The sequence below is a fragment of the Bos indicus x Bos taurus genome, chromosome 1 (assembly GCF_003369695.1).
Source record: "Bos indicus x Bos taurus breed Angus x Brahman F1 hybrid chromosome 1, Bos_hybrid_MaternalHap_v2.0, whole genome shotgun sequence".
NCBI classification, from domain to species: Eukaryota; Metazoa; Chordata; class Mammalia; order Artiodactyla; family Bovidae; genus Bos; species Bos indicus x Bos taurus.
Window position 1 is genome coordinate 94,318,472 of NC_040076.1, and position 15,908 is coordinate 94,334,379.

Genomic DNA, 15,908 nt, shown 5'->3' on the forward strand with positions numbered 1-15,908 from the left:
AGCTTCAGTATCAGTCCTTCCAATGAATATTCAGGGTTGATTTCCTTTAGGTTTGACTGGTTGGTTTTCCTTGCAGTCCAAGGATCTCAGCAGTCTTCTCCAACACCACAATTCAAAAGCATCATTCAGCCTTCTTTATGGTCCAGCTTTCACATCTGTACTTGACTACTGCAAAAGCCATAGCTCTGACTATATGGACCTTTGTCAGCAAAGTGATGTCTTTGCTTTTTAACATACTGTCTAGGTTTGTCATGGTTTTTCTTCCAAGGAGCAAGCGTCTTTTAATTTCATGGCTGAAGTCACTGTCAGCAGTGTTTTTGGACCCCTCGGAAATAAAACCTGACACTGACATGCCTCTTACATTGAGCCTTTATTGCCATGCTCTGCATGCCTCCACTTCCCTTGATTACATTTTCTTCCCATAGGCATTTGTCAAACACTTTCACATCTTGGTTTCCTATCCTTTTCCTTACTGTTCGCACTTCATCTTGTGTGTGTGTACACTCAATCATGTCTGACTATTTGCTCCCTATGGACTGGGGCCTGCCAGGCTCCTCTGTCCATGGGATTGTCTCAGGCAAGAATGTTTAGTGGGTTGCCATTTCGTTCTCCAGGGGATCTTCCCGACCCAAGGATTAAACCCAAATCTCCTGCATTGGCAGGTGGATTCTTTACCACTGAGCCACCTGGGAAGCCCCTTCATCTTCTATTAAGGCACAATTCAAAATAGATGCCTTACTGAATTTCATCTCATCAAGAAGAGGCACAAGTAATTCCTTCCTTCTCTGGGCTTGTGCAACCCTTTATCTAGGTTTCTCTTACTAAACTTGTATTACTTAACTAACTAACATCAGCTATTCATTTACAGTTCTTGGTTCTCTTCTATTTCTCTAAGCTCCAGAAGATTGTCTTTTTCTCCCCCTTAAGTTTCCCTGTCCATTGAATATATTTTCTTATTTGAATGATAAATGAATTAGCAGAGAACAATCCCATTCATAAACACAAAAATGAACAGAGTATAATTTAAGCAGAGTATAGTTTTTGCTTGACTTCCTTTCATTTTGCTTGTCCTATGACCTTTGGTCGTCAGACCCAGTAGGGAACCCGTGGCCAACCTATTTTGTATAACTGGTTCTAGTAAGGTGTAATGAGTATCTCCACCTCCTCAGGCAGAATTCCCTTCTAGATCCTGGAATAGTTATGGGGCAAGTTTTAAGACATCTAGCATTGCCTTAGGGTACTTAAGCCAGCCAAGACTGGGTCAATTCACAACCCATTAAACTCTTAACGCTTGGAATGCTTCTTTGTGCTACTGGAGTTTTCTGGCTACTTCTAAAAAGGTTTCAGGAAACAACAACTTGAGAATGTCTCTTGGGTGGATCTGAATCTCATTTCATGAACTCAATGCAAGAAGTATAACTTGATCTATATTTCAAGCCTTTATTCTTTAGGTAGAACTTAATTCCAATGAATTTAGGTATTCCTCCATCACTGTTTTCTTTCAGGTTTTGGGGTGTTTTATATGTTGAGACATAATACTTTGGGTGGTGGGGGGAGGCATTTGGGTACACATCCTTAGCCCACATTCCTGTTCCACCTGGTCCTTGGTGTTTGGTTCCTACAAGTTGCCCTGGGATATCCTTTGTTCTTACTTATGAGAGCCTTTCAGATCTATTAGTGCTCTCTTCTATTCCTGTTGGACCCTTGAGAATGCATCATGGGCCGGGGATAATGGAGTTGTCTCAGAAACGTCTGCAAGTCATTCATGCAACCTTGCTATTTTTGTGCCTTTGGGGCACATGGAATTCTTCTGCTGCTCCTGCACCATCTGGAGCCCAAGGAGCTCTCTGAGGTCATTTGAGGCACCACCTTCCTAGACATATCCTGAAGTCAGTCTTCCCGAGAGTCTTGCCTTTTTCCAGGGTTCTGTCTTGGGCATGAGACACATGTCTATTGCTCTCAGATTCCATAGACATATCTGAGGGTTGCTGTGTCCCAAGATTCTTTTTTCGTTGAATCTCAGATATCAATCCTTACATTCCTCATTTCATCTCCAATACTTTCTCCTTCCATCTGCCACCACCTAGTTTGGAGATTCACTTTCTGTTCAGGCGACTTCTTATTCATCATGCAGTCTTCTAAATTGATGTGTTTTTTGTTTCAATTTTCCAAAGGATGTAGGCTTTTGAAAATTAAAAGCAGGAAAATACTCCTGTTTCTTTGCTATTTGTTCTCATATCCCTTCCTTGAGGTAACAACTACAGAAAGGCTTGGCTACTGATTTTATTTGCCAGACAGTAGGGATAGGAGGGGAGCAGTGAGAAAAGCTAAGGAAAGCAATTGATATTAGGGGGAAACGTTGCATACCATTCACAGTTTTATCATGCCACACAATATCACATACACATGAGAATGTCATCCTATCCTGGATAGTTTTCAGAGCAGCTTCCTGTGCGCACACTGTTCTCAACAAGCATCTCTAGGGTAATTCTGTATGTCCTGCAGCCCTCTCATAGTTCCTGGAATCCAGCTTCTATACTGGTTAATCTCTAAGCTTCTTTTCTCTCTTCCTCAGAAGGAGGAAAATAATAGAACTGTAGCCAGAATTCAACAACCTCTCCTTACACTGTAGGCACTCAGGCAGTGATAACTATTATTAATAATAGTAATAATAAATTGGTTAATGACAGATTACTGTTTGATTATCTCTATTTTCAAATTTTGAAACAAACTCACTATTATCTGTAGGATAATGATTTTTCATTCTCAAATTTATCAATGAATTCCAAATATTAGCACAATTTTTACACCCATCTAGCCTAAGATGCATCTACTTACCTTTTTCTCCTTCATAAACAAACTGTCCCTTCTCCAATGAGCACTTTTGTCCCTTGTCGATGTTGTGAACAATGCAGATAGTTGTTCAGAAACCCCATTTAATGTCAGTGATCATAAGCTAATACAGTAGAAGTGCTTTAGGAAAGGTATGGGCAGATTGAGGTAAGTCTGCATGCAATCAGAGCATGCAATACATAAGGGAAACCAGGGGTGGATTCTATGTAAAATGAATAATCTACTGTAATCTGTTTTGTAAAGACAGTTCACTTGTTTTACAGCTTTCCTTTAGTGAAGAAACTCATATAATTTGTTTTAAATATTTAATAAAGTCTTCATTTAGCTAAAAGCAAAAAATGTAGTCCATAAAGTAACTGAGGCAAGCCTGCCATTTCTTTCTTCATATTTTATTGTTTCATGCCTATTGAGCAACTTTGGCTGTGAGAAATAGAATTGATCTTGTGTGTTCTCTGTTAATTCACAAGGGTTTATCATGTGAAGTCTAGAAATCTTAGTGAATACAGAGATTCTCAACTAGGTCCCAGTGAATCTCCGCATTCCCCCATTAGACTGATGTGTTACCACAAAACTCAAATGATGATTACCTCTTCCTAGTTTGCCAAAGACTTTAAACCTTTAATCTTATGATTAGACTCCTCTGTATATGTGTGTGTGTGCACAAACACATTTATTTGTTTCATATCAAGAACAGTAAAAGTTGTTTTAACTTTTTCAATAAATTGGTCGATACACACTGAAATTGAGTTATTTTATTAATATTCATTTGCTTTGCTGTTGCATATATTGGCAGCCAATAGATATTAATGGAATTGCTGGAAAAACTGTTCATGGTTAGATAAATCGCTTCTGGTTCTTGCTTTTCATGAACACTGGCTAATTGTTCTATAATGCAGTCTTTCCAGCTCTTTTCATGGCAGGGCATATGTATACAGTAATAATATTTTATATGAGACAGTGGGGTAAACGGCTCAGGAACTTGGCTGCCCAGGGACAGAGAGGATCAGTGTCATAGCACATCTGTGTCCTCTTCAAGGCATAACAGTGTGCTCTATGCATGTGCTGGGAAGCTGTATTATGGTGTATTGCAGACTACATATAGCTCTTATTTCTACTCATGACATTGTCTTCTTGATCTTATGATGGCATTAAATATTTCACTAATCATCAGTGTTCTGTTTCATATTCTACAGAAGCACACTGTTAAATCTTCAGCTGCTCCCCTTCAAGGTTTGAGAGCCACTAGGAGATAAAGTTGGGATCTTCCCTGGTGGCTCAGACAGTAAAGCGTATGCCTACAATGTGAGAAACCTGGGTTCGATCCCTGGGTCAGGAAGATCCCCTGGAGAAGGAAATGGCAAACCACTCCAGTACTCTTGCCTGGGAAATCCCATGGACAGAGGAGCCTGGTAGGCTACAGTCCATGGGGTCGCAAAGAGTCTTTTATGTGTATTCAAATAAAGTATTCTTCCTTCACTCCTAGTATGTTATTGGAAATGTGATGTGCTAATTTAGGGTGAGGAAAGGGACTAAAAACTGGAATTCACAGTTCCCAGGTTTGAGTTGCAGAACTTCCAATTAACCAGCAAGATGGGCACATTCAGCTAATTCCTAAGCCTACTTCATAAAACAAGACTAGTGACATATTTCCCACTCAGAGATTATCTGAAGATCAAAGAAGATCTCATATAAGAAAATACTCTGCAAGCTCAAGGAAAGAAAGATAGATACATTGTGTTATTTTATTGAAAGTGGCCAGTGAGTCCTCAAGCGTAGTGGCAATTGCATGTAAGAATTCAAATGCTGAGGGTTGGTGAGTTTGGCTCAGGTGACAACAAAGCTGACGCACGCTCTCCTTCATCCTCCCCTCATCCTCCAGAGCAACCTGATACACTTCCTGGGCCTCAGCCATCATCTGCTTGCGCTGAACTTCATCATCGTTTCTTTTGGCAAGAAAAGCGCATGGTCGTCTGCTCAGGTGAAGGTGACCGACACTGACTTTGATGGTGTGGAAGTCAGAGTGTTTGAAGGCCCTCCAAAACCAGAAGAGCCTCTGAAACGCAGCATTGTTTACATCCATGGAGGAGGCTGGGCCTTGGCAAGCGCAAGTATGTCCTCACCTTTACGCTGTTTGGGGTTGTGGCCGGCCCTGGCAGAGATGTATGACTGGGTTGACTTTCTTACTGGGTGAGGAGAAGGGGACCACTGGACTTCGACCCCCTGGCAGTCCCAGTCATCCCTACCATCCAAGCAAAGTTATTCATAGCACCCCCTCCTCCCCACTTTCCATTCTTGAAAGGATCCTGGTTTGGATGATTAATTATATAGCTACCCTACACCAAGAGTTTTGCCTGTTTGTTAATTCAGGCAGACTGTTTTGAAAATATTTCCTGTAATCTAAATCATACACTAACTTATTGTGAAGTAGTGAGGCTGCTTTCTATACCCAAACAAGGTAAAGTTGGGCCAGAATATGAGGCAGGTATCTGTAGCTCTAGACCAACTTGTGTTCTGAAGACATCTTTCTATGAAATAGAACAAGGATTTCTGTGTGTACATGTTAATTCATCAACATTTCATCTGCTTATGAAACCAAAGATGAAAATATAAAACGTATGCCCCAGTTAAAGGGATAATGACCTTGAAAAGTTCAAGAACATTCTTTTTAGCATTGGATAACTTTCATGAGCAGAATACACATTAAAAATCGCAGGCAGCCAAGTGGAGCAGCCAGTGAAAAGCATATTAAGGAGGACAGATAAGGGCCTTACCTCTGCTCATAATTATTACGGAGCTACTTTCTCATCTTCAGCCCAGAAATTATTTTCATCCATTAAGTTTAAAGGCTATGGTGGGACTTCCTTGGTGGTCCAGTAGCTAAGACTCCGCACTGCCAATACAGGGCGCCTGGCTTCAGGGAACTACATCCCACATGCTGCAACATGCCACACTTAAAATCCAGTGCAGCCAAATAAATAAATGTTGTTGTTTTTAGTCACTCGGTCATGTCCAGCTCTTTGCAACTCCGTGAACTGTGGCCCACGAGGCTTCTGTGTCCAAGGAATTCCAGACCAGAATACTGGAGTGGGTTGCCATACCCTTCTCCAGGGGGTCTTCCTGACCCAGGGATTGAGCCTGGGTTACTTCCTTTGCAGGCAGATTCTTTACTGGCTGAGCCACCAAGGAAATGAAATAAATAAATAACAGTAAATTTAAAAAAAAAAAAAAAAGGCAAAGGCAACTTGTTCTGGTTTGTCTTAAAAAAAAAAAAAAATGGCAAAGGCCAAAAAGTGTAACTTTCTCTAGTAATCTCATTTCATTTAACTCCATATTCATCACTTATTCTTTTATTCTTTTATGAATAAAAGAATATTTTTTCATATTTCCAACAGATGATTACTGAATAAAAGAATATTTTTTCATATTTCCAACAGATGATTACTGAATATGTAGGTCTGCCCAGGGCTGAGAGGTTTCCTGGGTTATAGGACTTTGGGTATAGAACCTCTAACAGTTGTGTGCAAACCTGGACCTTTGGTCACTCTAATGTGTGCTAGATGATGGGAATACAAAAATGAGTAAAACAGAGTCTCTGCCCTAGAAAGGATAGCATCTGTAGCATTGGACGCTTGCCAGGAGAGACAGTACACCAGAGGCCAGGATGTGGAAGTGCCAGGAATGGTATGGATTATGAGTCAGCCTAGCCTTTTCCACACAATTTTGACTCATCAGTCCCGTCAGAGAGGAAAGCCTCAGTCTGGAGGAGATATGCAACGGTTTATGTAGTTATTGAACTTCTGGTTCTAATACTGCCTTGGAAAGTCTATAAATAAGGTATTCTGTGGCTTTCTGTTGAGACAATCTAGCACTTAATGTAAGAATATTAATATATCCAAAGAACAAGGGATTAAAGTGTTACATATTAAAATATGTAAAAACTTTTGGATTCTCTTTCTAAGAAATGCTAAGACTTCCTAAAACTCTATTTGTTGTATGTTGGTTTAAACGGAATACCATAGTTTTCAAGTTGGTGACTTTTCTGAATCACAGCAAATGAGGGTATTAAAAGAAAAATGTTGGGGTTCTAAGGAGGAACTGCTTATTCACTATGATTTTTAGAAAGGCATATCTCTTTGAAGAATTACAAAATCAGAATGAATCTAATGTAATTTTTTAATATAAATTTATTTATTTTAATTGGAGGTTAATTACTTTACAATATTGTATTGGTTTTGCCATACATCAACATGAATTTGCAACAGGTATACACGTGTTCCGCATCCTGAACCCCCTTCCCTCCTCCCTCCCCATACCATCCCTCTGGGTCGTCTAAGTGCACCAGCCCCAAGCATCCAGTATCATGCATTGAGCCTGGACTGGCGATTCGTTTCATATATGATATTATACATGTTTCAATGCCATTCTCCCAAATCTTCCCACCCTCTTCCTCTCCCACAGAGTCCAAAAGACTGTTTTATACATCTGTGTCTCTTTTGCTGTCTCGCATACAGGGTTATCATTACCATCTTTCTAAATTCCATATATATGTGTTAGTATACTGTATTGGTGTTTTTCTTTCTGGCTTACTTCACTCTGTATAATAGGCTCCAGTTTCATCCACCTCATTAGAACTGATTCAAATGTATTCTTTTTAATGGCTGAGTAATAGCCCATTGTGTATATGTGCCACAGCTTTCTTATCCATTCATCTGCTGACGGACATCTAGGTTGCTTCCATGTCCTGGCTATTGTAAACAGTGCTGTGATGATCTAATGTACTTTATATAGACGATTATGAAAGAAATTTTTAGTTAACAACACATTTGAAGGTAATCTTGTATGGCTTTCCTGTTATTTATAGCAATTGCATTTTATCAGAAACCAGGTTAATTCTTTTGCATTTGTACTTGTAACTCTGTTAATGAGATGTATGTTCATATTTACTTTTTATTATTCTTACCATTAATAACTCAAGTCTGAGTCAGTTAGCAGAATTTAAGAATGGACAGTATTAAATAGACTGCATTATAGTGAGTGATTGCTCTCTTGTCTCTTTTAGAAATCAGGTATTATGATGAACTGTGCACAGCCATGGCTGAGGAATTGAATGCTGTCATTGTCTCCATTGAGTAAGTAATTAATAATTGTCATACAAGGAAATTTAACAAAGGATCCTAAGTAACTATTTAGTTACTTTATTTTATAAGTGATAAAATGTAAAATTAAAGTCCAGAGAGGTGAACTGATCTTCCTGAGGTCACAAAAAATGATTTCTGATGTAACTTAGAATTTCTTCAACTAGCTTTATAATGCCTCAAATTATCTTTTTTTTACTTTAGTTTTAGAAACTTCTGGAAAAGGAATTAACTGAGATTTTGAGAGAAATATACAATCCGTTATCTATGCAATCAGTTTGATTACCACCTTTTATATCTAAAAACCAATAAGCACTTTAAGAGAATCTGTCCTACATCCAAGAGTTGGAAAAGGTATTCTCCTGGAGTCAGGTTCTATAACTCAGACCTTGTAAACAGTGATGTGTTCACTATTCTTAGTATAGCCTATTATTATCATTGTTAGAATTAATATCAGTGTTTTGAGTTGCTTCTACCAGTTCTGTATTAGCTGTTTTTCCGGGAGTTTGTGATGGACAGGGAGGCCTGGTGTGCTGCTATTTATGGGGTCGCAAAGAGTCAGACATGACTGAGCAAATGAACTGAACTGAACTGGGAAACTAAGAAGAATGTGCCCAAAGAAGCAATGCCAAAGAATGCTCAAACTACCCCACAATTGGACTCATCTCACGTGCTAGCAAAGTAATGCTGAAACTTCTCCAAGCCAAGCTTCAACAGTACGAGAACCGTGAACTTCCAGATGTTCAAGCTGGATTTAGAAAAGGCAGAAGAACCAGAGACCAAATTGCCAACATCCACTGGATCATTGAAAAAGCAAGCGAGTTCCAGAAAAATATCTACTTCTGCTTTATTGACTATGCCAAAGCCTTTGACTGTGTGGATCACAACAAACTGTGGAAAATTCTGAAAGGTGGGAATACCAGACCACCTGACCTGCCTCTTGAGAAATCTATATGCAGGTCAGGAAGCAACAGTTAGAACTGGACATGGAACAACAGTTTGGTTCCAAATTGGGAAAGGAGTATGTCAAGACTGTATATTGTCACCCTGCTTATTTAACTTATATGCAGAGTACATCAAGAGAAATGCTGGACTGAAGCACAAGCTGGAATCAAAACTGTTGGGAGAAGTATCAGTAACCTCAGATATGACACCACCCTTATGGCAGAAAGTGAAGAAGAACTAAAGAACCTCTTGATGAAAGTGAAAAAGGAGAGTGAAAAAGTTGGCTTAAAGCTCAACATTCAGAAAACGAAGATCATGGCATCTGGTCCCATCACTTCATGGGAAATAGATAGGGAAACAGTGGAAACAGTGGCAGACTTTATTTTTTGGGCTCCAAAATCACTGCAGATGATGATTTAAGCCATGAAGTTAAAAGACTCTTGTTCCTTGGAAGAAAAGCTATGATCAACCTAGACAGTATATTAAAAAGCAGAGACATTACTTTGCCAAAAAGGTCAGTCTAGTCAAAGCTTTGATTTTTCCAGTGGTCATGTATGGATGTGAGAGTTGGACTGTAAAGATCACGGAGTGCTGAAGAATTGATGCTTTTGAGAAGTGTTGAGAAGTGTTGGAGAAGACTCTTGAGAATCCCCTGGACTGCAAGGAGATCCAACCAGTTCATCCTAAAGGCAATCAGTCCTGCATATTCATTGGAAGGACTGATGCTGAAGCTGAAACTCCAATACTTTGGCCACCTGATGGGAAGAACTTATTCATTGGAAAAGACCCTCATGCTGGGAAAGATTGAAGGCAGGACGAGAAGGGGATGACAGAGGATGAGATGATTGGATGATGTCACCAACCCAATGGACATGAGTTTGAGTATACTTCGGGAGTTGGTGATGGACAGGGAAGCCTAGTGTGCTGCATTTCATGGGATCACAAAAAGTTGGACACAAATGAGTGACTGAACTGAACTGAACTGAAGAATGTGAAAAATAGTTTTAACAACTGCAGTGATTGTAGTCACACAAAAATCATGGTGTTCCATGGCAGGCATGGTGCAGGTGCTATGTGTATACTGTTTCTCCTCCTTCAGATCTTTGTCCAAATATTATCCTTTCAATAAGGCCTTCTTTCACACCCCTAAAATTTCAGTCCACTCTTCTTCTGTTTTATTTTTCTCCAAAATTATCAATTATAATTCTCCAAATTTTCAAAACTATCTCCAATTATCAGTGGACTGACAGACCATATATATAACTTATTATGTGTTTATTGTATCAGGTAGAAATAGAAGATGTAAATTTTGTGAAGGCAGAGATTTTAGGGATGGTTGTCTGTTTTGCTCATAGCTGATCATTAGTGTCTGGAATTGTCCCTGGCAGATAGAGGACATTTATGATATTGTGATTTGTAAAAGATATATGTTTGGTCATACCGATGATCAAATATATATTTTTCATATGTACTTGGTATTCATCCAAAGTTCCTGGCTCACAGCTCCCCAGATCCTTGAAATTTCCTGTATTCAGAGTATTAAAGATGTCTTTGTTTTGTGAGTGAGATGACCTTTGGAAGCACCTAAGGATGGGGATACTGGTTGCCAGGAGAACCAACTATGTGATTAGAGGGCTGGAACTTTCCTACAGCCTGGTCTCTGAGGAGGGGAGAGGGGCTGGAGGCTGAATCAATTGCCAGTGGCCAGCGATTTAATCAGTCATACCTATGTAATGAATCTTCCATGAAAACCCAAAGGACAGGGTTCAGAAAGCTTCCACTTGGTGACCACATGTAAATGGGAGAGTGGTACACCTGTGAGAGGATGTGGAAGCTCTGAACTCTTCCCATGTATCTTTCCCTTCATATCTCTTCCATCTGGCTATTCCTGAGTTGTATTCTTTTATAATAAATCAGTAACCTAGAGAGCAAAACATTTCTCTGAGTTCTGTGAGCTGCTCTAGCAAATTAATTGAGCCTGAGGAGGAAGTTGTGGAACCCTCTGATTTATAGCCAGGTGGTCAGAAGTATAAGTAATAACTTGGACTTGGGATTGGCAGCCTGAGTTGGAGGGATTGTTGGAACCTCCCATCTGTAACTTGCTGAGAAGCATAGGTGATTACTTGGGCTTGTGTCCGGTGTCTGAAGTAGGGGGGGATCTACAGTTTTGTAGGTGGTGGTTTAGTCACTAAGTTGTGTCCAACTCTTTGTGACCCCATGGACTGTAGCTTACCAGGCTTCCCTGTCCATGGCATTTTCCAGGAAATAATACTGGAGTAAGTTGCCATTTCCTTCTCCAGGGGATCTTCCCAACCTGACCCAGGTATTGAACAAAGGTCTTCTGCATTTCAGGTGGTCTCCTGCATTGCAGGCAGATTCTTTACTGACTGAATCACAGAGAACAAATGTTGATCCCTTAATCTGTGGAATCTGATGCTATCTCCAGGTAGATACTCTCAGAATTGAGTTGAACTGTAAGACACCCAACTGATGTTTGGTGCATTGCTTGATGAAGGTATGGGACAAGCCCCTCTCCTACCCCAGCCCCACCCCCCACCCCCCTGCAACAAACAAACACACATTGAAAATTAGTCACAAAACACCAGAAGAGCATTTAATACCTATTTATGGAATGAATGAATAAAGAGTTTTGCTTAGCTCTCATAAAAGTCATCCAAAATAAGTATTTTGATAATTTTCCTCATAGATGAGGAATTTGAGGTCGATAAAGTTAAGTAATCTGTGTGAAGTCACATAGGTGGAGTGAAGAATTAAAGAAATCAGGTGGACTCACACCCTAGGTTCCTATGCTTCTTTGAGCCAGAATTAAACTAACATTAAAGGGCTTCTGGTTCAAAATGGTGGAGTAGAAGGACGTGTGCTCATCTCCTTATGTGAGAATACCAAAATTGCAAATAACTGTCAAACAACCACAGACAGGAGGGTGCTTGAACCCACCAAAAAGAGATACCCCACATCCAAAGACAAGAAGCCGCAGTGAGATAGTAGGAGGAGTACAATCAGATTAAGATCAAATCCCATAACCGCCAGGTGCGTGACCTACAAACTGGAGAATAGTAAAACCAAAAACGTTCTCACATTGTTGTGAAGGTTCTGAGCCCCATATCAGGCTTCCCAGCCTGGGGATCTGACAAAGGAACTGGGAGTCTCCAGGGAATTTGACTCTGAGGGTCAGTGGGATTTGATTAAGGGACTTTCACAGGACTGGGGGAAACAGAAACTCCAGTCTTGGAGGGTACAAAAAAATCTTGTGTGCACCAAGACCCAGAGGAAAGGAGCAATGACCCCACAGGAAACTGAACCAAAACACCTTCTCCTGTGGAGGTTGGATCAGCAGGGGCTTACCACAAGGATGGGGCACTGGCAGCGGTAGTCCTGGAAGGTCCCTCTTGGCATAAGCCCTCTTGGAGGTCACTATTAACCCTACCGTAGAGCCTGTAGTCTTTCATTTTGCTTGTTTTGTTTCTTAGATTCTACATATGAGTGAGACTAGGTGGTATTTTGGAGAAGGAAATGGCAACCCACTCCAGTATTCTTGCCTAGAGAATCCCAGGGACAGAGAAGTCTGGTGGGCTGCCGTCTATGGGGTCGCACAGAGTTGGACATGACTGAAGCGATTTAGCATGCATGCATGCATGCATTGGAGAAGGAAATGGCAACCCACTCCAGTATTCTTGCCTGGAGAATCCCAGGGACAGAGGAGCCTGGTGGGCTTCCGTCTATGGGGTCGCACGGAGTCAGACACAACTGATGTGACTAAGCAGCAGGAGCCTGTAGACCCCAGGACGGGGTTGCCTCAGGCACAACTACCAGGGAGGGAGTGCAATCCCACCCATCAGCATATAGTTGGACTAAAGCTTTACTGAGCAAGGCCCTGCCCACCAGAGCAAGACCTAGCTTTTACCACCCTGTCCCTCCCATCAAGAAGCTTAGAGAAATCTCAGCCTCATCCACCAGAGGGCAGATAGAAGAAGCAAGGAGAACTACAATCCCACAGCAGCTAGAAAGAAAACTACATTTCAGAAAGTTAATAAGGTTGAAAAAGCAGAGTTATATCCCAGATGAAAGGACAATAATATAAAACCCCAGAAAAACAACCAAATGAAGTGGAGATAAGCTTCAGTATAATGATAGTAAAGATGATTCAGGATCTCAGAAACAGAATGGAGAAGATGCAAGAAATGTTTATCAAAGACCTAGGAGAACTAAAGAACAAACAAACAGAGATGAAAAATAGCCTAAAAGGAATCAATAGCAGAATAACTAAGACAGAGAATGGATAAGTGACTTGGAGGACAGAACGGTGGAAATCACTGCTGCAGAACAGAATATAGAAGAAAGAATGAAAAAAAATGAAGACAGCCTATGAGACCTCTGGGACAACATTAAACACACCAACATTTTCATTATAAGGGTTCCAGAAGAAGAAGAGAGAGAGAAAGGATCTGAGAAAATATTTGAAGAGGTAATAGCTGAAAACTTCCCTAACATGTGAAATAAATAGTCAACCAAGTCCAGGAAGCACAGAGAGTCCCAGGTAGGATAAACCCAAGGAGAAACACCCCAGTACACATAGTAATCAAACTCACAAAAATTAAAAGACAAAGGTAAAATTCTAAAAGTATCAAGGGAAAAATGACAAATATCATATAAGGGAACTCCCATCAGGTTATCAGCTGATTTCTCAATAGAAACTCTATAGGCCAGAAGGGAATGGCACAATATATTTAAAGTGATGAAGGGGAAGAACCTACAACCAAGAATACTCTACCCAGCAAGAAGACTATCACTCAGATTTGATGGAGAAATCAAAAGCTTTCCAGACAAGCAAAAATTAAGAGAATTCAACACCACCAAACCAGCTTTACAACAAATGTTAAAGGAACTTCTCTAGGCAGGAAACACAAGAGAAGGAAAAGACCTACAGAAAATAAACCCAAAACTATTAAGAAAATGGTAATAAGATCATACATATTGATAATTACCTTAAATGTAAATGGATTAAATGCACCAACCAAAAGACATAGCTGGATGGGCAGATAAAAACATGTGCATGTATGCACTTCCACTTACCACATCACTCTGCTTGACGCCTCAAATTGTATGTAATTATTTTATATTGTTAAGTTAATCATATTCCCACTATGGCTTACAATTATAATTGTCTTTTATTTTTTGTCTGGCTATTGATTGTGAAAACTGATAAACTTCTTTTATTATTGTGATTAAGTAACTATTACCCATTTAATACCATTGTATCATGATTGATAAACATAAAAATAATAGAATTCTATATCATCAAAACTACCATTTAATAGAAAAACTTGTAATCACTTTTTAAAATCCAGATGCATATCAGAATTACCTTGAAATTTTTTGAAAAATACAAATGCCCAGGTATTGTTTTTTTTCCTCCAAAGCTCCAAATATGTTTCTAATGAACAGTCATGTTTAAAAACAACTGGACTATTTGATGATTTTATACTTTCATGTAGTTTGTTTCACTTTTTATATTTTATATTCAGTGCTCCCATTTCATATAGTTTATGTTTTCTAATTTTTCCAGCTCTTCTTTTTTTTTTTTTTGGTGTTCTTTCTCATCCTTTATCAAGAGTAGTAGAAAAACTTTTGTATACATATATATGGGGATTCCCTGGTAGCTCAGTGGTAAAAAAAAAAAAATCTCCCTGCAGCGCAGGAGATGCAAGAGATGTGGGTTCAATCCCTGGGTCGAGAAGATCCCCTGGAGAAGGCAATGGCTTCCCACTCCAGTATTCTTGCCTGGAGAATTCCATGAACAGAGGAGCTTGGTGGGCTCTTTCGGGTATCAAAGAATCAGACACGACTGAGTGACTAACTTTTAGTTAGTGTGTGTGTGACTGTCCTGTCACATTGATCCAAGTGCAGCAGGAAGTATTAGTTATTGTACAAACTCTCCTTGTTCTGCCGGAAGGCAACCAAGGGCCAGACAATTGTCAAGAACCACATTAGCCAAGGAAACAAGAGAGGCCCCAAGTCCCATTAAGACTTTACATAGGAGTCAACCTTTTACATCATTTTACTTATCTATTGATGGCACTTGTCTTTTGAATAAGTATCTCAGGTCTTTCACTGGCTCACGGGTGTATTGTTCTTCTGCTATGACCTGCAGGGTTTCTGCAAATCAGTCAGACCCAACTGAACAACTAAGCACACAAACACATACATATACATAAATAGTATGTATAATACATATATTTTAGAAAACTTATGAATTTTTGCCTAACTAAAAAATTTATGACATTTTGATTCTACTTGTTTGACTTGATATCAATAGAATGCTACGTTTCTTATTTTTAAAAAGTAGATATGCAACAAGCAACAGAGGTTTACCTTATAGCACAGGGAACTATAGTCAATATCTTTATAAGATATAAGATATAATCTATAATGGAAAATAATTGAAAAAACAAATATAACATTGAAGGAAGCTAATGATGACGAGTGACAGGTTTATGGCAACATTTGCCACTTTCCATGCCCTGACCTTGCCTTACCTTCCCTCTGCCTCTCTCTGCCAGCTGAGATCCCATTCACAGCTTATCTCTTCTTTGCCCCTCCTCTAGATCAGGAACCTAAGGGAATCCTTGCCTCTCCAGTCCCTTGGAAGGGCTAGTCTCCAAAGTCACTGAAGCAGCTCTGACCCTGTGAACAAGAGTCTTAGTGGCAGCCTCCTCAGCAAATTTGGCACTAGACAGCCCTGGACAACTTCCAGGCCATCCTGGATACTCATCAGGGCCTCCCAGACCACTCAAGGGGCCCCTGGTGCAATTTTATATTGCAGGAAGCATCAAGTAAACCTTTATATCATATGGCCTGGGCAGCTGGTCAGAGGAAGACTGCAGCTATTTAAGCAGATGACACCCCATTATAGATCAAGGCCCTGAAGCTCAGTGCTAGTGAACTGGCCTCAGG

General features: G+C 40.0%; 1 protein-coding gene across 2 annotated transcripts in view; it reads left to right on the forward strand.

The window, feature by feature from the left end:
- Nucleotides 1-15,908, forward strand: part of NCEH1 (neutral cholesterol ester hydrolase 1) — a 64,029-nt gene that overhangs the window by 33,195 nt on the left and 14,926 nt on the right. For both annotated transcript variants that reach the window (XM_027540896.1, XM_027540902.1), the window contains 2 exons: nt 4,733-4,961; nt 7,913-7,982. In XM_027540896.1, coding sequence (XP_027396697.1) covers nt 4,733-4,961; nt 7,913-7,982 — 299 coding nt within the window. The remainder of the gene's footprint in view (nt 1-4,732; nt 4,962-7,912; nt 7,983-15,908) is intronic.